Source organism: Plectropomus leopardus, chromosome 23, assembly GCF_026936395.1.
Source record: "Plectropomus leopardus strain MGB_pleo_1.0 chromosome 23, ASM2693639v1, whole genome shotgun sequence".
Taxonomy (NCBI): Eukaryota; Metazoa; Chordata; class Actinopteri; order Perciformes; family Serranidae; genus Plectropomus; species Plectropomus leopardus.
Window position 1 is genome coordinate 2,797,798 of NC_142198.1, and position 23,176 is coordinate 2,820,973.

The 23,176-nt window shown below is 40.4% G+C and overlaps 2 protein-coding genes across 2 annotated transcripts; both read right to left on the bottom strand.

Annotated features, from left to right (window-relative positions):
* Positions 1–888: 888 nt before the first annotated feature.
* sf1 (splicing factor 1) lies at positions 889–14,671 on the bottom strand. Its single transcript, XM_042511990.2, is given in 13 exon segments — positions 889–1,930; positions 1,933–2,148; positions 3,554–3,718; positions 4,177–4,402; positions 4,792–4,987; positions 5,094–5,201; positions 5,306–5,421; positions 5,603–5,786; positions 5,933–6,022; positions 7,442–7,594; positions 10,364–10,439; positions 12,239–12,370; positions 14,269–14,671. Coding segments are annotated over 13 exon segments (2,034 nt in total). The 5' UTR covers positions 14,531–14,671; the 3' UTR covers positions 889–1,820.
* A 1,051-nt stretch (positions 14,672–15,722) lies between these two features.
* On the bottom strand, positions 15,723–23,079 carry rbm4.1 (RNA binding motif protein 4.1). The gene is made up of 3 exons (XM_042512225.2): positions 22,919–23,079; positions 20,880–21,292; positions 15,723–19,108 (listed from the first exon to the last, which is right to left on the bottom strand). Exons 2-3 carry the CDS (start codon positions 21,283–21,285, stop codon positions 18,258–18,260), a joined length of 1,257 nt encoding a protein of 418 aa, XP_042368159.1. The 5' UTR covers positions 21,286–21,292; positions 22,919–23,079; the 3' UTR covers positions 15,723–18,257.
* Between the last annotated feature and the right edge of the window lie 97 nt (positions 23,080–23,176).

The window sequence follows — 23,176 nt, forward strand, 5'->3', positions numbered from 1 at the left end:
CATAAAGCAAACACTTTGCTGGGTTGATCTCTCAATATGGAACCAACGTTAGCACCATATCAGTTTTTAATTTGACGATTATCATTGGCAAAAAAAAAAAACCCACGGTAACAATAATATGATATATATCGGAAATTTATCTGGAAAAAGTTGCTTAAAAATTATGTAAGTCACTAAAAATATTTTGAATTATAAATATAATTCTATGATATGAATTTGTATTCATATTTTATTGTTTAAAGTTTATTTATTTATTCTATAATACACATGCAAGAAACTTTTTATATGTGTAAACAGATGCAGGTGTGTTTTCTTTTTGTTATTTCTCTGTATTTGTTGCTGTCTCTGTCATAATAGTAGGACTGTACCATACAATGCATACATTTATTATTTATATTGAGAGAAGTTATTGCTTGATGCAAGTTGTGTTGAAAATAATTGGTCAAAATATAAATGTAGTTCTATGGACATTTAACCCAGCTTTAAAAAAAAATAAATTATAAATTAACTAATTTCTTGCAATTTGTGGGACATGTCTTGCCAAGTTGCCCATTGCCTTTTTCCCCATGTTTTGCTGACAAATCTTAACAAATTGTTTGAATTCAACGTTTCAATACAAGTGGAAGGTGTATGAATGCAGCACAAGAAAAGTGACTTTGGCAACTGTAGACTTTTAATTTCCCTCTTTTGGAAACCACATACTGAATGTCTCTGTCAGTCCAAGCTTCCTCGAGGGGGTGTGAGGCCCCCTGACAAAACGAGCTTATGTAACACATCTGAACGAGGCGGCTAACAGGTCCTGGCCTGAAAAAAAAGACTCTTGGCAAGCATTCTGACACAAAGGGTCTCACAGCCATGAAAGGAGAAACCACTCCGTACTCAATGACAAAAAGGTGAAATGAATCAATTTAATACTAAACCAAGCAAGATTTCAACAGCTTTTCATTCAGGCAAGCGCCGTAACACAACAGACTGATTCCAGAAACAGAGTAAAACTAACATTTTTTCTTCTAATAACTCGAGGGACAAAAGTGATTTTTTTTGTCCTTGCAGAAGCAACACAAACACTGCACACAGCGTCTTGTCAGAGCAGAGATGCAGAAAAACAAGGATATATCAGATTCTCAGCATTCAAGTAGTGCAGGGGGTCCGAGGCTGGCGGGGTGCAGCGTGGAGTCTCCCTTTTCAAACTCAATGTCACAACTGAGACGCAGGCAAGTAACGAAAGAAAAGACGATTAAAACCCTGGGTATTTCTGAAAAACAATCAGACAGTACTACAAAAAGGTTTTCTGACAGAACTAAGATACACTTCACATCTCATTATTACAAAAATATTCTTATTCAACTCAAAGCCAACACAGGGAACATGACAGGAGTATAAATCTGTGAGTGAGGCCTTTACGATGAATCATGCAAGTTGAACTTCAATATATTAAATCCAATAATAGTTAAGTGTTAAGAATTGAACATTTGAAGCGATGAGGCAGAAATTAAACTTCTGGCTGGCTATCTGAGCAGTTTATTTGGTATACAAGTAACGTGACAAACTACGGGAGCAATGCAGGACGCGTGCCCAGGAGCATTGGTGTTTGTATACACACACACGTGTGTTCATACAAACTTTAAAAACAGGAAAAATAACTCATTTACTAAAGTTACACGACTTTACAAATTGTACTAACACAACCTTTCATTGTTTCAGAGATGTTTTCACAATATCAAGGATCAATAAAAAATAAAGCACTGGTTATGTTTTTTCTGTGAGCGCACATCCACAAAGTGGAGCTCCTGTGGGAGGACGATTCTTCTGTGGCAGGGTTAATTCTGAGGGGGAGGAGGGGGGGGGGCAGGAGGCATGCCGAAGGGGGCATGCCAGTACCCCATCCCCATCATGGTGACAAAGTTGGAAGGGTCCATGGGTGGTGGGGTGGTGGTGGGGCATACATCATGCCGGTTGAGCCTGGAGGTGGTGGAGGGGGAGGAGGGGGTGCGCCTGGAGGCAGTGGGGGCTGGACGCCAGGGGGAGGCGGCACCATGGACGGGGTGCCCATGGGTGGTGGGGGCTGGGCTCCAGAGGCTGCGGGCTGCTGGGGCTGCTGCCATGGAGGCAGGGTGCCTGTGCCAGGGCTGGATGTGGTGGTGGTATCTGCAGGGGGGGAAGCTAGAGTTTAACTCTTTGCTGTCAGCGGAACGTTCACACTACAACAGACACACCAAATTATCACTCCATTGTAGGGCTGGGCATGAGTGCGACGCTCCTTCCCTGTCAGGGTATTACTATTAAGTTACCAGCCAACACCAGCATTTTTGATCATATTACTTATTGCAAGAAACCTCAAATTTTTTTGTGGTTTAACTATATAAACAATGAATTCCACAATAAAGAACAGGTCTTCTGTTTCCTCGGCCTGTTTATTTGGTTATTTGATAACTGAGTACATATTCGTTTTTCAATTTAACCATTGACTTTTCAGTGTTTCTGGTCCTGCTGCTGTACCAGTTACACATACAGTGACAAGAATGATAATTTTACCCAACTGTTATTAACGCGTTTTTGACTCTTGTTGAGTCGAGCCACTTCAGTGTCGGTGTGAGCAGCACTGAATGCAAACACGTGAGCCCCCCGCAGCTCACTCTGTTCTGCAGCACAGAGAACACTTGCCATTTCAGCTTCATGCTAAACAAAATTTAACAGAATAATTTAGAGCACTGAACAACTGTTTGATTTTTACATTTTAAACTTTATAAATTATTAAGTGTCACAACCACTAACAAACAGTCGGAGGGTCACTGGGTTTGCTCTCATGTAACGCGTCAGCTCTGTGGCGCTCGGCTTGCTCTCCTGAACCTTTGAAACTGTCGGGGGTCAGGACCCCATCTCTCCCTCATCCTCCCTCATCCTTGAAGCGCCAACCATTCACTCATCACCTTATAGTGTAGCTGCAGGGTGCAAGGTGTCAGTACAAAATACCACTTCATGCAAGCGTAAAAACTTTTTTTGTTATAAATGGGAGGTTTTTTTTCTTCAAATTTGACGTGTTTCCATTAGGTGTATTTTATAGTGACAATTTCAATTGTCGCAATTTGAGGGTTAATGGAAACCAGCCTATTTTTGGGAATTTAATGTGTGCAAACTCCAGCGAGGACGTGCAGTTACCATAACCAGATACAAGAGAACTAGCTGACCTGAATGTGACCTTTTTGATGACCAGGCTGCAGTTCATTAAGAAATGTCTACAAATAAAAGCCCATTAATTGTCCGTCTGAAACAATGTTCGGCATTTAGGTCACTCAAATTGTCTCTGGGCAGCACTTCACACAACAAACATGTCTGTACTTGGCAGTGAGAAGCCAACTATTTGAGGCATTTTGCAAAGTTGTCACATTGTTAGAAGTTGTTATTACCTTCACAGCAGACCTTGTAGCCTCCAGCGCAAGGAAAAATAGGACTGAACTAAGAATCGTCTGAATTGTTTTTTACGCCGACACTGTATGTAAACTGGGTGTAAGATGACGGATTGGTTTCAAATACAATTTTTGTGTGATCTTACTCTGTTGCCAGGGTAACGGTGTACTGGTTGCCATGCTGCTGGTTGGAGGGGGAGGTGGAGCCTGCTGCTGCCATGGTGGCAGGGGTCCAGAAGGGGGCGGAGGCGGCTGGTTGCTGGGGGGAGGAGGTGGTGGTGGCATCATGCCCATTGGAGGAGGCAGCAGGCCTGCAAGGAAACAAAACGTCACACATTTTCCTCTATACTGAAGTTTGGGTGCCACCGTTTACTCCGCATGGTGCACAAAATGTGGACAAGAATACTCACTCATGGTTTTATAACGCCAAACAAGCTTATGTGTGCATTCACCACAGACTATAAAAAGCTTGTGCTACACCATATCATACAGAAGTAAAACCTACTTCCTTTATTCTACTTACCATCAGCTTCCACTATCTGTCAACTCCCTAAAGCCTCATTTTGACAGGATTTATTTCCCTTGAGGTGGGCTGACTGTTAAGTAATCTGCACTGGTCGGTAGTAATAGCCACAGTTGACTGGTAAAATGCTGTCCAATTGGGTAAATGACAGATAAGTCCAGTGAATACTTTAATCCCCACTTCCCCTTTAATGTTAGTCCCGTCTGAGTGCGACTAGACGAGTAAAAACTTCATGTCAGCTCTTACCCATGGGGTGTCCGTGAGGTCCTGGACCCTGGCCCATGGGAGGAGGAGGGGGCTGCATCCAGGGGGGAGGCAGGCCGTTGGGGTTGGGGGGCATAGGGGGGCCTCCCATGTTGGGCATCGGGGGAGGAAAGCTGTGGGGTCCTCCGTGGCCACCAGGCCCTCCATGCATGCCGTGGAAGCTCCTGTTCTCAGCCGGAGCGGAGCTCATCCAGGGAGGCCGCGTCTGCTGCACGCAAACAGTCACCCGTCATTTAAGCTCCTTTACACACTCACGAGAGGAGGAATCATGTGTGCTGCTAACTTATTGGTAGTTGGAGCTGCAACAGTCAATCAATTAACTGGTTTGAGTAATAGTTAAAGGGAAAGAAAAAAAGGCAATTCAATAAAAGCGATTCAAGCCTGTTAAATTTGAATATTTTCGTGTCTTTGCTCCTCCATGATACTAAACTGAAAATCATCAGGTTTTTGACAGAACTAAATACAGTAATTGAGAACATTATTTGAACTTTGGGACTGATCCACATTTTCTCAAGTTTTATAGACCAAAAAAGTGATTAATTGAGAAAACAATCAACAGATTAATTGTCTAGAAATATTGTGTAGTTGCAGTCATACCGGCGGTGGCTGGGTGCTGTTGGGTCCCGTGGCCCGAGGTGCTCCTGCTGGGGAGTTGTTGTGTCCTCCACCAGATGCGGGGACTGGAGCCTCCCCCAGCTCAGCCATCAGGGACAGATATTCCTTGTCCATACGAGCCTTGTCCTGAGCCGACTGAGGGGGCTCGCCACCTGTTGCTCTGTGGGCAGCGAAAGAGCTGTACAAAGCAAAACAGCAAACAGTGTTACAAAAACATTAGTAAGCCTACATAAACACTTCAAGCCTTCAGCTTAAATACTGTGAACTGATGAAGTGGTCATCACCTGGTGTACTTGCAGTCAGAGGAGATGTGGCCTGCTCCACCGCACTTGGTACAGAGGGTGGTGTTTGTGATGCTGCGGGGCTCAGAGTTCTGCCAGGGACGAAGGATCCTGCAGAGATAAAGAGGCACACTCTGTAGCTGCAGCTGACCACAACACACTTGCGTTTCAATCCTCCAGTGAGGACATTCATCACCGATCATCTCGCAACTGACCTGTTGTCGTCTTCCCTCAGCGTGCCGTTGAGTCTGGCCAGTTCCCTCAGCTGCATCTTCCGTAGGTCATTCTGATCCTCGGGTGTCTCGATGCCTTGCTTCAGAATGTTGCGAATCTGTGGACACACAACTCTCAGCATTCAAATACTGCACATATTGTACAGTCGCAAAGGCAGACCGAATAAAAAGAGCAATAAACTGAAGTAAAAATCTTCAGATCAGATCATTTCAGTGTAAAGAGCTGAGCAAATGGGGAGTGTCTCGATAGGAGTGTCATGGCACTTGCTGCCATCTAACCTGCTCCACAGCTTTCTTGACGTTCTCCATTGTGTTGGCGGTGACCAGAGCATGCAGAGGCTCGTCCTCCCCTGGCAGCATCTGCCCGTCCTTTCTGCCCACCTTCCCCTCCTTCACTGAACCTTTCCCCCGGATCATGATCTTGGCGCAGCACTCCTTCTCAATATTCTTCAGTGTATTACCACTGAAAAAAAGAGATTTAAAAAAAAAAAAAAAAAAAAAAAGCAGGAAGCTTAGCTCACATCAACATCAACTGTACTGGCTGGTAACGTTCTTTCTTGTAAAGCGTGTCAAAAATGCAACAGAGTAGTCACGTTAAGTTGGCCTTACCGTGGCCCGATGAGCAGACCAACAAAGTTGATTTCAGGGTATTCATCTTGGGGGATCATAACTTTGTCATTGACTCTTGTGGCCGGAGGTCTGTGGGGAAAAAAATATATAAATAAATAAACAAACATTTACTAGGAGCAATCAACAGCTTTCTGTTTCTCCTAGAGGGAACTGTGGGCACATAATTATTATATTACACCATACAGATGTGTATCAGCACCAATCAACTGTTTTCTTAGCACAAAATCAAAAACCATTCATGCAGATATTCCCATAATAGCAACCCTTCAAAGCTTTGTTTGGGTTGGTATTTCATCAAAAAGGCTACAGCAGGGCAGCTCATCATTTTTGGTAGTTTGGAGAAGCAAAGGAAGAAATGCGGATGTCATTGATTTCTGAGCAGGGCCTAAATTTATATTCGATCGATGAAGCAAGCAGAGAACAATGGCTATCGATCAGCTGGTGATTGGACGCAGACAATCATGAGCTTCATCTGCCATGGCTGGTAACCAGCATTCTGTTCCAATTAAACTTACAAGTATGTGCATTGTATTCTAGAAAGCTTCTAGCGACAAATTTTGAGACTAGGGCTGGACCCAAACAGTCAGCTATTGGGATCTTCATTACTTGGTTAGGTATTCATTTCATGAAGGAATTTGGATGTGCATTTTTTTTCTTTTCAGAGGACAATCTCATTTCAGTGTTTGTTAAAATAAGTAAATAAATCTTAAATCTTAGATTTGTTGGAGTTAGTATGCTGCTTTGTTCAAGTCATTCTAAGTAGTTTGTAGGTCTACAATAATTTGTCCATGATGGTAAAAATGAACCAGCAAATGCTTGAGCCCCGTAAAGCTCAGCCTGAGTGGAAACCTTTCCTGCAGCACAGAGCAGGTGCATTTTAATATGAGTCATAGTGAGGACACTTATTATTTCAGACACAACCAAATTTAACTCATTTAGAACACGGGACACAGATTAATATATTGAGTTTTCAATTTTAAAAAACTACAGAGTGTCACAACTGCAGAAGTTTGGATCCCAGGCAGTGAATTTAATACATTCAGCTCATTTCACAAGCTAAAACTTTTGACACTTGAGAAAATTGGTTTGATTTCTTTCGAAAACACAAGAAAAAAAGGCAATGAGCATCATGACAAAAAAATAACCTAAAAAATATTTTCAATTCTTAAAAATTATACTAAATATAGAGAAAAATGTCCCCAAAACATTATGATTTCAAATTTATATTTAAAAATTATGTTTAAACATTTTTTTTTTAACTTTTATTTGTTTTACTTATTTTCATGAGATTTTCTTGTAACTTTTTTTAAAAATATATATTTTTAAATCATATTGGGCCATGTCTTGTTTAAGTTGGTTGTTGTCTTGTATGTTTTAAAAAAAAAAAAAAAATCATAACAATTTGCTTCGCTTTCAAAGGATATTAATTAACTTAACAGACTGTGTCTATAGATAAAAACAGGTGGACAACAAATAATTAAATCGTACTTATAGTCGGCAGGAGGCTTGAAGTCAGGGTTGAGTCCAACCATCTCAGTGATGAGGGAGTGACGCTCCTCCTCGATCTTCTTTCGCGTGCGATACTCGCGGGTGTTTAACCTCTTGCCCTCGCTGTTGTAAATGGGCTCCGGAGAGGGAGACCTGAAAATGGCAGACAAAAGACAAGACAGACATCATCAATACCTTTCGAGAAGTGGAGCTCTGCCATTAACAATCACACAGGCTCCCTACAGCTAACTAAGACTTTAAGAATTTCAAATCTTCATCAGGAATTTTAAGTCAATGTCTTAGAAACAAATTTCAATTGTTTAAAAGTAGAAATTTGGATCTACTGAGAGAATTCTCAGGCAGACTATGTGACTCATGGCCAGTGCAAGAGTGAACTCAAAACAAAAAGAAAATTATGTAGGAACTCTGCACTGACATTGCAAAGGCTAGAGTCCATTCTTTTATACAATTCTGGGTAGAAAGGGGGCAACCAAAGCTGTATAGTGGTAATTAACCCAATACACTGGAGGGGCATTAACCACAAAGAAAAAAAAAAGAACAATAACATGGCCATAACTAAACCTGCATACAGGATTGTTGGCCTACAAGAAAGGAAAGTTGGGAGGTAAGGAAAAAGAAACCAAAGCAAAATTCGCAATCCTAAGCAGAAACGCTGGCTTTGAGAGTTGCTTGGTGTTGGCGTGGCGGAAGAGGTCCGTACCTCCCCTTGGATGCTGAAAACCTGTGTTGCTGCGTTAAGGAGGCTCTGTGCTTGAAAAAGGGTTAGGCTGATGTGGGGTAATTTGGGTTAGAGAAAAGGAATTAAGATTAGATATCCACCTTTTCCTATGCTCTCCCATCAGAGAGCCACATGTGTCCATGTGATGTGAAGAGTGAGAAAAAAAAAATAATAATAGGATTTTCCTTTTATGCTTCAAACTTCCAACGGTGACAACCTGAAACACCCCCAGTTGGTTCTGTCCCATTAGATTGGGGAGTGATTTATAAGAGTGCTGTGGAAATGTCTGATTATGAAGAGAAACTCTAAACAGTGTACAGGCGACAGGGACTCTAGCTAACAAAAAGGTCAACTTCACACACTCTTGAGAGCAAGCCACGTCCTGCGGGAACAGATCCTTATGGAAACTATGTTACAAGCTGACCACTGCTTCTCCAGAACACATACAATTCTGGCAGTTCTCTTCCAGAGCTCAAGAGTCCAGAAGGAAAACTGGAACACGCCCCCCCTCCCCCCTGGGTGGAAATGTTTAAAGCCACATTATGGGAAAACCAGAGATGACCAGAATCATTTGCTATATCCGGATCCTATTGATCACTGGTATATTGTTATGTAGGCAACAAGCCATGAGCTCAGTCATCACTGGCAAACAGTTATATAATATTCAGTAAGCAAAAAAGTTAGGCAGGGTCATGTTGATGGGGCTTGTGTGAACCTTTGGGTACCAGCGAACTTTTTCAAAAGAGCCAATCCATCTGAACGATTTAAAACTAGCAAGATGTTAAATATTCAAGGCTTTAAAAAAAATGGTTTAAGTGTTTTGACCCAAACCTGTTTCAGAGGAAAATCTTTACACATTATGCATCATATATGTATTCATATATTCACACAGGACTCTACATCAGACACATTAAACAATCAGTGGATGAAACCATGATGCATAAATACTAGAAGACTAAAGCTGAAGCAATGTCTCCACTGAACTGTTAAGCAGAGTGAGAAATAGTCCAATAAAAAGGTGCATAGATTTAAGACAGTTAGCTTCGTTCTGGCAGTGATTTGCTAAATGATCTCAGCTGAAATACATCTAAACTCAACTCGCACTTACTGGTTGCCTAAGTATTTATATCCCCTTATTTCTTCACCATAGGACACCATCTCTTACCAAATTACATTAAATTCAATTATTAAGGGTTTTGTTAACCCAAGATTGAAACACTGTTTTCCATTACATCATGAAAAAAAATCTATAAACAATTGGTTTGATTAAAAAAATATAGAAAAAAAAAACAAAACACTTAACTTGAGGATGGTATTACAGCTATAAAGAAACTTATTCTGCAGTGGATGAAAACCAGAAAAAGCTCAGGAAAATCCACAAAATGGACACTAAGAGAAGAATTTGTGTTCAAACTGTTGCTTTCATAGAAAAAACTAACATTCAACTTTATACATTTGTTTAAACTATTTGTTCAAAATTTCAGTTAGTATGATTTTGCACTTAATCAGATTACTGAAAGAATATTTAAAGGAATATGAATTTTCAATTTTAAAAAATTGAATTTTTAATTTTGACAGAATGTTTTATTTTGATGGAATTGCAAACAGTGTCCTCGTCTTGAGGGGGGAAAAAAAATCATATATCCAATCTTTAAAAATGGCTGTAGTTTAACAGACAGTCTAAAAAAAGGTTTTGAAAAAGGATGGTGACATTTTTTGCACTCAACTGTACAGTTTAAAATAATCATCATCACTATGTCTTATTCTTAGTCATTACCATGTAGGTAACCTTACCTTTATCTTACCAAATTTTGTTCTACCTGTAAAGTTTACCATTATTAATTCAAGCAAGCTACTCGGGTATATTGAAAAAAAGGCTAAAGCTAGCAGGAAAAACACAATCACGTATGCTTCCTTGTAATGGGATGGTGTAGCAGACTGAGAGCTTTACAAATATATTAAAGTGGATAAAGTCTCTTCTAGCACTAGACTTGACACTGTAAATAACAGTTTAAATAATGCCTTCACTCAGGAGATATCTACCTAAACTCTACCTCTGCCAGCTAACACTACTATGCAGTCTGAGATTTAGGCTAACAACCACATATAATCAACATTTGTCTTCCAAAAAGTCAAGAAGGTAGAGAAAATGTTACTGTTCATGGGTTTAATCTTTTTCCGACCTGTCCTCAGGGTTAACAGGGATTCCCAGGTCTCCTGTACGCAGTTTACGAGTCAGGTCTTCAATCTGCAGTTGGACTGGAAGAATTCAGGTTAGGAAAGAAAAACAAGGATGGAGAGAAATGTGGTTACCACAACAACATCAGGGAGACAACGCTCTGCACATCAGAGCACTGTCTCAAACATTACTGAGGTAAAGACAAATGGTGAGTCTGTTAAATCAAAAATAAGAGGGAGATCAAATGAACATCTGGTAAGACTCTAAAGCATGAGACCACTTACGCATGTCGGAGGACATCAGAGGAACACGTATGTTCTAGAGGTCATTTACATTAGCAGCAACTGGACTACCCTCTTCCCAGACAATGATTAAACATGGCCACATCAGTAAATGTCTAGACCATGATTCCTAAAAATGCCTGCCAAACCATTCATATTTCAGCCTAACAGGTGGTTTTCATCCATGAAGACATGGCTTCAGATACTGCACACATTATATTTAACGGCTTTGGCATTTGAAGGACACATGGAGTCTAAAAATCACTGATTGATCTGTTTGTTTTGCACGTTTCAGTAACAAAAAAAGGTGATCGTGGTCACTCTTTGCACTCCACAGGTCTAACACTGAGGGGCAGCAGTGACAGAGACAACTCTTACATTTGGAAGGCAATGAAAAAAATAAATAAATCAGTCATCCCATGCACATTATGAAAGCTGTAATGAAATACCCCCCCAAACACAGAGATTCACTGGTCACCCAAACAATTACTCTGAATTATAGAGATGAATACAGAACCTGTGAATTGTAGTTCACAGCGATTTTCATCTTAAAAACGCTTCCCTTGGATTGTTTTAGGGGATCTACTGAATGAGCAAAGGAAACGAGAAATGTGACCAACAGAAGGTGGGCACAAATGAATGTTTACATACCAAGGAAGAACAACCATTACCAATGAGTGAACAGAATCAATAACGATGTCAGTTATTGACAAAAAAGGACTTATCTGCTTCAGAACACCCCATTGAGGGCCTGTGAAGGCAGTATGCTGGTGCTACACTGCTGCTGGAAGGCATGTTGAGATTCAAATCAAATTATTTCATATTACCTTTTATTTACAGGCCAAACTAAGAGCACAGTAACAGAGATCTAGTGTTTCCCAATTTGCAATGCCCACTGAATTAACTGGTTTAGTAATGTAAATATGTTGGATTGACTTGCCATTGAAGCAGCATTGCTCACACTTGGACCAATAGAAACAGAAGCACACTTTGGCATGTTAGGACATTATGAGGAACGCCTCCATGCACAGGAACAATACTGATGATGTGTAGGGGGATCAAGCAAGACAGTGAGCAGTGACCTAAAAGCCCAGGACAGATATCAGCAAGCACTTGTGTTTAATCATCTATCTCAAAGTCCTCTTGCTAATGGGTGCCCAATGGTATGCAAACCAGAAGACCACAGAAACAAAGCAGAACCACTTCACTTCCATTAAAGAGAGATAACCTTAATTACAACTTTACATCATTCAGTTATAACCATTGGAGGTGATTGCTTTGTCTCAACAGTTGGAGCAAAATTAGACAGTCCCACTTTGTGCAATGCCACTGTCAAATACATTGGAAATATGATTAGAAATATATAGTTAGTAAAGCGTCTTGTGGGTGCCTTTAGAGAGCTCTAACTGTTGGGAAGTAAGCAAACAGGACATAAATGTAACATTAAAGCTGGTATGCACCATGTAGGAAAACTAGAACCTCAAACAAATATAATTAATGAGACATATTATGAAACAAAATTGCATTTAAAATTACAATAACATGGCAAACTTAAGTATAAAGAGAATGGTGTCATTATTTTAACAAAAAAAATTTACCTATATATGCTCTCTCTTGATCTCTGGTCAGTCCAGGCGGAATGACAGTGGGCATGCCCGGAATGACTGTCTTCTGATCGGGTGTCTCGCTGCTCCAGCGACTCTTCTTTCTCGATTTCTTCTGACCGAAATCTAACGAGAGAGACAAGGGATATTTTTCCTTGAGCCTCCCTGACTGACCGGGACAAATGCATGACTCTCTTCCACCAAAACTAACCATATTATTATTTATTCAAACCAAATGTAAGTATGGGGGCAAATACAATGAGCAAACATTAGAGGAGTGAAAAACTGTACACAACTGAGGCACAATCAGTAACTTGACACGGCAGACATTATAAAAGTTAAAGTTTAACGTTTAGTAAGCGACATCCACGAGTTAAAAAAATGCCTTGATTTTTCACTATTGTCGTGCATGCAGGAGCATAGAATTTGTTGCTTTTTTAAAAACAGTATATTATATACATATTTTTGACAACATTTTTAACCTGACATGTAGAATTAAGGGACTTCTAAGACAGAAGTCTATGTTGTGCATAATTTGTTCAAGGGTCAATATTTGTAAAATCTGACATAATAAAAAAATCTGTTTTCACAGTTTCTGGCTCGTATATAAATGGTGTAATTCTCAGGGATGCATGATATTGTATTGTTTATTGATATCCTATAAAGATCAACTTATTTGGCCAATAACCAAACATATATCCACTTTTTCCACACTTAATTTACAATAGCCAGTAGATGGAGGCATGAAATACAATTCGTTTCAATGTATATGATATTCATTCAAATAATGTTGGCTAACTCTGGTAGTTCATTTCAAAGCCAATATAGGCTGGTATCAATGACTTGTATCATTGTGCACTCATATTAGTTTGGTCAATTCCTAAATATAACATGCCTTTTTATCCTGACACCAGGATTTGGGTCCAGAAGGCATTAGTAATAAACACAAAATACAAGCATTTAAAAGTTGGATATCCCTTTCCTTAGCCAAGGAAGTCCCTGCTGGGTGCTCAAAGAATTATTTGACATGAGGGGGGAGGCATGTCACAATGAATTTTTGGTTTAATCTAAGTTGTCATGTTTTTAATAACTGTAACATCACTAATGATTTTACCCTTAAAGCTGTAATTGATTATTATGATGATATAAATAACAAATATTTGAATATGGTTTTGCATTTTTTAATGGAAATTCTTTATCCACAAACATTGTTTTTAGGTTCACATCCCTCTTTCCATCTTTTCTTGATAATATATATTTATATAGTGCAACACATTTTCAGATTATTACAATACCCTATTTGGCAAACTCCCTGATGTGATGTGAACGTGTATTATTTTTGTTTCTGCCGGTGTCCATTCTTTCTTAAAAGATTTGTTTTGGGTTATGTATTGGTATTTGAATGATTATTCTCATTTATTGTGTTATGTGTAGAACGTCAATTTATTAGTGCTCTCGTGTGTCTCCGATCTTATTTTTGTGACATATTTTGCACATATATTTGGTAAATAAAGCTGTGAAACAAAAAAGGACCGCAAATATGCCTATTTATCGTTAGCCATTTATGTCCATAACACGTTTAATCCACCAAACTTAGCGTGTAATGTAAAATAAGTTCAGCATGACATTTAGTCAATAACAGCAGGACGTTATAACACAGCGGTAACCGTTCATTGGTTGATGGCCTATGTTACACAGAACTTCAATCTCGCCAGCGTTAGTTACTAGTGTTAGTACTGTTTACAGTGTTCATGATACACGTTAGCCGTTTTACGAGCAAACGCAATGGTAGAGGACAGTCTGAATGATACAAACTTACGTGAGCTAACCACCATTACTATTCGCTACTCGCTCAAAGGTATTAGCTAGCTAACGTTAGCGGGATTGTCCCCATTTGGCGCAAGGCTGGGGCTCGTTGTGAGGCCTTTAGCCGATGATACTTAGCCACATTATCTGGCTAGCATTAGCATTAACTCATGCCGCATTACGAGGCTGGAACGTTAGCGGACGTTCGGTTAACTCACCTGTCTTAGCCAGTCCGCCGCCCGCGGCTGCTTGCTGTGGAGCCTGGGTCGCAAAACTTGGCCCAGGGCTGAACTGATGCGGCTGCGGAAAAGATGCACTTGGCATCGGGGGCTGGAAACCTTGTAGCGAAGGAAAGGATGCGGGCGGCCCCGGCGTTGGCATCAGCCCGTTCCCCGCACCAGGCCCGGCGTCAAATCCTCGTTTAGCGCCAATACTGGGGTGCAACTTCCCTAAAGGAGTTGCGTTTGCGCCCGTGGCCATTTTCGGTGCACTCAAAGGGCTTATACTCCGTCGAAAGTCAGTCGACCTTGATAGAAATTTGTTTAAGTTGAGAAAATATCTGAAACTGCAGCCTACAATCCCGTCTCACATTACTTTAATCAAAATGGCGCCCAACGGGCCACCACAAAGGATGATCCCTTGGACGTGGGATGAGCCGCTGTAGTAAGACGCATTCCTATTGGCCAGACTTCATATGCCGTATTCTATTGGGCAAAGTTCCTTTCAATATCCTCATTCTAAAAACTGATTGGCTCCTGTGATTAACAATCCCTTTATGCTCCCACCAACAATAAGTTAAAAAATACACTGCAAACAAAATTGCTACGTTTATAATGTTAAGTGCAAAAAAATGTGCGGGGTATCATTCTGGGCTTTCGACTTGGAATTGATCATTTTCACTATTTACCATCTGATTTTGGGTTTTTTTTTTGTTGTTTTTTATTTTTTTCCATATATGGTGTACGGAGAAAATACATGCCATTTCCACTATATACACTGTCACAATCAATGTTACTGCAAATCACTGACACATCCCAAACTATGATAATAAAAAAAACGACTTTGCATTTAGTATTGAAAATACTTTTTTTCCATCTAAAAATACAGAGGCATCATGACAAAACCTGTCATTTAAGTGGTTAAAATGAAATTAAAATAGAACAATAAAAAATTGATGATTATGATTGATGTTGGTTAAAAAAATAACTCAATGGAAGCAGAAAATAATCTTTTTTTTTCTATAGCATGATTTGGAAAGTGCATTTTGTGCACATAGTTATACAAGTGTGTGTAACATTAAAGCTGGCACTAAGGGTTAAATCATTTGAACTTTGTGTTCTGCGGCAAAGAATCACCAAGTATCTAAGCTCCAGACCTAAAATTTGAATGGATTGGCCAATATGTATGCTATAATGGATATTCAGTCTGATGTGGCGAGCAATACCCAAATGATACATTTTATCCACACACCCTATGTTACCATGCCATTATGTCCGCCAACACCTCAGAGTTGATATGATCCAAGCTGCAGTTATAAGTGATCGTGTGTGGCATTTCTACTCCCCCTTTTTTCCCCTAAACATGGTGAATCTCCTTCTCATAGTTTGAATGTTGCACTTTGCTGTGAATGCCATTTGACAATATACAAAATGACAAAACAAACACACCACAGTTTTCAGACTTTGGACAAACAAATTTTAATTTTAATCCAAATGTTATAAATCAAAACAGACAGCATAGGCAACTGAGGCCATTTTTTTTATGACACCAACATATGATGAAGCGAAAGATGTGAAGCCTCATACAGTACTTATCACAGCAACAAAAATCTATTTGATGTAAGCAATGTGCCTACTGACCAAAAAAAAACTCTTGATGTAGCTTGATAAAAACTTTCAACTTAAATTCACAAAAGGTTAGATATAACCATTTTTTACTCTGTGCAAGTCCATATTATGTACAGGTGTTACATTTAAGCCCACAAGTTAGACAGTTTGTGATGAAGCATTCAGTACTCTTATATGTTTTGCCATGTGGTAACAACATGAACGTACACAAATACACTAAAATACACATTATATAGAAGATGAAAAAAAAATTTATTAACGAGACTAAAGACTCACTTTTAAAACATGCACCATGCACTAATTTATTTTTTTTTTCCACTAACTGAACCTAAAGAGTGTATAAACATAAAGCTACTTTCACAGCAGAAAGATTCAGTTCTTACAGTGTCATGAAAAGCTATCAACCAGGTCACAGCTAAACCCAGGATCTGCACTTGGGCTAAAGCAGGATTTATACTTCTGCGTCGAATCGACGCCGTACTTACGTCGTAGGCTCTGGGTATACACATGACACACACCTCTCTATAAATATAACTATGTGTTGCAAATTTCTATCACTGGGAACAAAGTTTTTATTTACTTTTAATTCACAGATAAAACAAAATAAATTTTGAGGACAATTTATTGTGTTTAATCTGTGATTTATCCTTACTTCATTTGAATAGAGATAAAAGTCTGCTAACCGCTTGGCTAATTTATGCAATGTAAAATGCCATGGGTTGTGCTAATGATGTTAGCATGCTGTATTTGAGGGAATACGTGTCTAATAAAAAAAGACTATTGTCTTTACAGTGAACCTTGTGAGCTGTAATTGAACCACATTTTATATGTGTTGTCTGTGTTAAATGTTGCTCTTGGTCCTGGCTTCAATGAGAAGAGGAAAATTTTGCTAGCTGCTGGGCTAATTTATACAATGTAAAACAGCATAGGCTTGTGCTAGTAGCGTTAGCATGTTGTACTTGTGAGGAATACGCGTTTAAGATAAGACTGTTATTTAAGTGAACTTTAAAGGGTTATAATTGAGCAGAATTTTCTAACATTACCATTGTTAAATGTTGCTCTTGTCTCTGAGTGGAGGAGAACTTTGCAAGGCTAATTTATACAATGTAAAATGCCATAGGCTTGTGCGAATAGTGTTAGCATTTTGTATTTGTGTGTTAAACGTGTCAAGCAAGTGTTCTGGTCTGTGAAGCTTCAGGTTAAAATGAAGCCAATTTGTGTACTTGTGTTTGGAATTGTCACTATTAAGCCATGTTTGATGTGTGTTTTGAATCAATCAAACTTCACAGCATTTCACAGAAGTTCCACCACTGACTGGCATTTTGGAGGTGTAACTACAGTGTGACACAGACGCACCACACACAAGTATAGAGGGCCCCAGGGGAGGACATTTTTCTGTAGGCCAACACAGTAGTCAGCTTCGCCCTGGTTCCCTCAGAAAAAAACCCTTGGATTTTGGATTGCGGCAGAAAACAAAGGCCACCAAAGGTTTATGATACTTACATGTTTTGTTCAGCAAGATAATCTTGACAAACGAACACCGCTCATGATTTTTGATGCCTAAATGCAATCTGTATAAGTAAGAATTTAATGTTAGGCTATAACCGAAATACACCGCACCACATTAAGGCTATAAAGCCATGTTGGGCGTGATGTCGTTCTGTAGTCTCATTTAGCCACTTGCTAACAACCACCTTTTTTAAGACACAAAAAAGCTTCAAAGTTAACAGTGGGGTGTTGGCTATTGTCTGTCGTGGAAAAAAACGTGAGAATCTTTTTAGCTTGTGTTAACCATAGATGCCATTTCGGGCCTCTGACCAAAAACCCATTCAATAAAACCCATTGAGTTTGAGACAAAGGAAGTGGAGGTGCTGAAACGCTAACTCACTTCCAGGGTTTTGGGACTCATTACTGGGGTTTCCTGTTAATTAACAGTTTAGGCCACCTGCGCAGACTACGGCGTAGGCTCTGCGTAGAGCTGATGCATAACTATAAATCCACCTTAAGCCTTCTCAGAACTGCGCCAATACCACAACACGTAAAAAAAGACAATAAAAGGTGGTCAACTGAGCATTAGTTGTACTGCATTTTAAAGTATAACCTGGAATGAGATCATAGCATGTGAGGGCATTCAACCATTCACAATTATATCTATTCATTTGCTATCATTGGTTAATTTTACTGTAACCATAATTTTACTGGCCGAACTCCTCACACACACACACACAGAGGGCTAAGCTTTAGCCTCTACTATCCCCTGCGTATCAATAATATTTCATTTGCAGTGATTCCAATGGCACTTAGGCTATCCTATCCACTAAATGTCAGACAGCTGTCACCTGACTGGTATGGGACAAAGGCTAGTATGTATACCGTGCCCGATCAGCGCCCGGATCCCGCGAATGGTCGTAGGTAGAACTTCTTGGGTGGGTGGGCACCGGAGAAAGGCGCGAACGCTCATATGTGTATCCATCTGCCTCGGCAGGGACTCTCCGAATCGGACTCCGGTCACGTGCGTAGTATGAGGTGACCGGGGCTGGTGGAGGAGGGAGGGGAGGGCACTCGTATGGGTCGAGGCTAGCGGGGGGCCCACGCTCCCTCATTATAGCTGTGGAGGAGGATGTTGCTGGAGCAGGCAAGGGGACACCGCGACGTTCCTCAAAATAACTGCCTCCATAATTGGCCCTGTACTTCTCGTAGTAGTCCACGACCCCGTACGGATCCCCTTCCTCATAAGGCGACCGTCGCACCGGGTAGCCTGGTACCGCGCCATAGACTGCACCGTTGCCCCTGTATGCCGCCTCGCTGCCGTACATCCGAGCCATGCTATGGTCAGCAACAGCGCTTATGCCGTAACCTGGGGGCGGCCCGTATCTCATTGCGCCCTCGTAGCCCGAACCCCTTCTGTACCCTGCCATGCTGCCACTGTGACCAGCACCCCGGGAAAAACCTTGTACAGGAGCGTAGCCGCCATCATACTCCGGCTCGCCGCTGAAGTCCGGATAACCCCTGTTGCGAGCACGCCCGCCGAATCCCGAATCGTATCCATCAGACTTAGGCTCTGAGCCGTTTCTGTGGTAGCCATTTTGGTCTAGAGGGCATTCTTTGGACCAGTGGCCTTCTTGCCCGCAACGATAACAACCCGATCTGTCTCCCATTCCCGGCGCAGTGCGTAGGCGGCTAGTCGAAAGCTTCACGCTCATCAGTTTGCCTTAAAAAGAAAACACTCAATAAGGATTGATGCCTGCATTTATTCTAAATAATATACTTCACATTTCCTTCCTGGTATACAAGAGTCTCCTAATCAATCAATTTGCTGAATCTGAAATATAATCTAAAAACAGCAATAAGACATGGCTTATGATTTAAACATTAAAAAAAAAGCTATTAAAGCTGAAATCCGTAACTTTCACACATTCCTACCCCCTGCAGTGGTAAAAGGGTACTCCAAAGATGTTCATACTACATCAACGATACCAGCGTTGCCATGGAAGGTTGTGCGTTCAATCTTCTAGTGCTAAACTTAAGTCAAGTTAGCAAAGTTTCAGCTCAAATTATACTTTCCTTTTAGCTATGAGGGGCTGCGTGATAAAACTTTGCTATATATGCTCATGCTGCCCAGGGTCCGCACGAACCGCATGTGCAGCCTAAAATCTTTGACCGCATGGGCAAGTATGTGCGCCGAAACCACACAGTTGAACTGGGTGGTTTCCCGGGTAATTATTTGTATGGTGAATTATCAAAAAACACAAATGGGCACCTACCGCACTATATAACTGACAAGTCAGATCATACCTGTTCTGGTTTTTAATGCTGGTCAGTTTAAAGGGATAGTTTGGATCTTTTGAAATGGGGTTGTATGAGTTACTTGTGCTTAGTGCACAAGACACAGTAGATTCCAGTCACCACCCCTCCAGTTTGGAGAAGCAGGCAGGAGCGCTGACATGGAAGCTAAACAATGTTCTGCTGTGGATGGGGGCAGCAGTGTTCACTATATTAAGAATGTTTTCACCACTGTCCCTTACTATCAGACAGTTATTTTACGACAGAGATCTGAAGCTGTTTTACCACTCTCTTCAAAGCTAGATCATATTGAAAAAAACTGTAATACTAGCTCACTCAACACAGGAGTTGATCTACCGGTGCCTTGATTAGCTATTTTATGTTTATGTGTTACCTTGGTATTTAAAACGGTTAGTTCAAATTCACCAAAGTCACACAATGACACAAACTAAGTGATTGAGGCAGCAGTGGACCAACAGCGTCCCAGCCACAGCCTGTTCACCCTGCTGTCATCTGGAAAAAGATACAGAAGTATCCGCTACCCAACCACCAGACTACAGAGCTGCTTCTTTCCCCAGGCTGTGAGACTCCTTAATTCTTCCAACATTTCTTCATTTCTTCTTAAACCATGTTTAAGAAAAATGACAATAAATCTTTCTTGCACCTGGTGTTCAGCAAAATAAAATAACTGGTTTTGTCAATGGAGCTTTGTGGCTTTGACAAGAGCATAGATGGGAAACTTAAGCCATTAAGGGTTTTCTATAGGTGTGACTTTTTTAAGTGCTGCTACCCTTGTCCACATCGGTACATTACTTAACTTCAGTTACAGTACTCCCGCCTGCTTCTCTAAACTGGGCACGTGCCAACCAACATCTACTGTAGGTAATGCACTGACTATGCACCTCACACAACATCACTTCAAAAAATCCATACTATCCCTTAAACTAACTGTACTGACTGACAACCAGAACAGGTGTGAACAGTAGCTTTTGCCAGCGACATTACGGATACCAGCTTTAAAATAATAACGGCTGCCTTATTATCTTCTGCTTACCGTTATGCCTTCACGTTTCTCTTTTTACTTACCTGCAGCGCATCCACAACTTACCTATCAATTCACAAGCACAGAATTAAATATTCTTCATACTACATCTTCCATACAAGGTTAACTCCCCATTATTCCCAGCCCAAGAGTTCACCTTTAAAAGCCGTGTTGTCTAACTGATTAATGGCCTCCATGGCATCCTCCACCCGATCCATGTGAACAAAAGCATAGTTCTTTACTATGTCACATTCCAGCACACTGCCAAACTCTTCAAACTTGGCCCTCAGCTCCTGGTTGGTGCAGGCAATGTTACCAACATGTAGTTTGGTGGATCCTCTTGACTTGCCACGACTCAATTCTACATTCATAGGCTGGCCGTTTAGCTCGTAATGGTGGAGGTTCCTGATGGCTTCTTCCGCCTCTGATTTGTCATCCATGTGCACAAAGCCAAAGTTCTTGACAATACTGCATTCCCCAATCTTCCCATATTGGGAGAAGAGAGAGCGAAGTTCATCTGATGTGGTGTCTGGCGACAGGTTTCCAATGAATATTTTCACCATTGTGGAGCTAGGAAGGCACAAGACAAGAAATAAAGATTATTGGCTCCACAATTCTAAGGACTCAAAGCTTTGACCAGTTGACTTAACACTAATTCAAATAACTTGATCGACAATAAGTATTGTGATTTTGGAAACCCTATGTTTCACACATTACCAAACGCTTTCCTGCAACCTGCATTGAGATAATCACAAGATAATGAACTCTGATAACAATGACTATTCAATGGATAACCACTAAACAGTGACAGTATCCAAATTAATCTGATTCACCATAACAAAATTATGCTGTACAGGTGTTCATCAGAACTTTGACATTAAAAACAAAACAACACCATTTCCCTCTAAATTTTAGCTTTAGAAAACCTTTACTTACGTAAACAGCAGACAATTCAACTCAAGAGCTGCTATTTATGTAGCAAAAGCCTCATTTGGTGTATTTTTGCACTGTGCTGACAGTGTCTGGGAAAAACATAACACATGCTTATTAAAAAAGTCTGCAGTTTCTGTTATAATGCACTTTTTAAATATGTAAAATTCTCCCTGTTGTTCTCACACATAGTAGGCAGATCATTTTTGATGACAAGAATAAGAGATTAAACATATTAGGAGTGGACAGATTATCAGCCTGGCCGATTATTGAGACAGATATTTGGCATTTTGCAGATGATCCGTATTGTTGATTTATAATCATTAAAATAAAGTACTCATAAAATTAAGTAATTAAAAAGTGCAAAAAAACGTGTCTGCATGGGAACTTTTACTTCGTTTCAAGTTTCAGTTTTGAGTAAAGTTGAGTAAGTTTTGTGTTTGTTATATTCCAAATTCCAAGTATAGACACAGAGATTTTCAATTTTATTTTATCAGAAGTATCCAAATAATGTTTAAACGCATTCAATCTATTATGATAAAAAGTAGTAGTCGATACTTGAGCGTTACAAATGGTAAGTCACGTGGCTCAACGCTAGACGGAACCGATTGTAGAAAATCAAGGGAACGTTTTACAGATGGTTGTAACACTTAGATTGCAACACTACCAGTATCAGTTAAATACAACACCACTCCCCGTTGTCGATAATTTTATTGCAGTTGGACTTTAATTGTAACCTTTGCAGAAAGTTGCTATTGCTTTGGTGGACCCCTAAAAATAATTGGGCAAAACACAAAACCGATACTTAATTTAGTTTTTATGTAGCTAGTGGCGTCTGCAGAGTGGATTTGCTTTGTTTCTCTTTGGTTATTATCTATAGGTCTAACGTTACCAAGAACTATAAATTTAATTTACCAAAAAACAACAACAATGTCGCATTTGCATCGCTCTCGTGTTTTCATTTAGCCGCACATCGTGGCTCCGAGGCTTACTTTCGTTAGCGTCTAGCGAGAGTAATGTTAGCAGAGTTACGTTAGCCGACGTATCACAATCGTAGGGGGCAACACGTATAATTGGATCATTGTGTTGGATTTTAGCCAATCGCAAAGTTATTTAAAATCCCTCTCAACGCTTTAAGCTTTCACTGAACACATCGCTAGCTAGTCTGCGAGTTAGCTTAGCTTATCCATACATTTTACAGACACGGGCCTTGATATCATAGACACCTTTTGGTTTATATTCATCGTCTTAGAGTTGAATTCTTACCTTTTTAAAGCCTAAGTGTGCGTCTCGACCCGAACAGAACAATATAACTGCTGTTTTACCGACTGACGTTACATTACCAGCTCGTGACCCGGCTACCACTATGGCAAACACACAGGGCTAACTCGGTTAGCACCTTTTGAGAGGGAGGCGAGTGTTTGAGTATGACCCGCCCTTCTCCGCCGTACTCTAGTTCTGATTGGCTTACCATGGTATTCTTACACAAACCCGCTAAATCTAACCAATCCAACAAACGCAGAT

Bases quoted from the DNA above. Each gene is read 5' to 3' on its own strand.
- rbm4.1 (XM_042512225.2), bottom strand. From the start codon at position 21,285: ATGGTGAAAATATTCATTGGAAACCTGTCGCCAGACACCACATCAGAT. The intron at 19,109-20,879 runs GTGAACTCTTGG...TTTCTTTTTAAG, and splicing joins AGACAACACGGCTTTTAAAG to GCAAACTGATGAGCGTGAAG.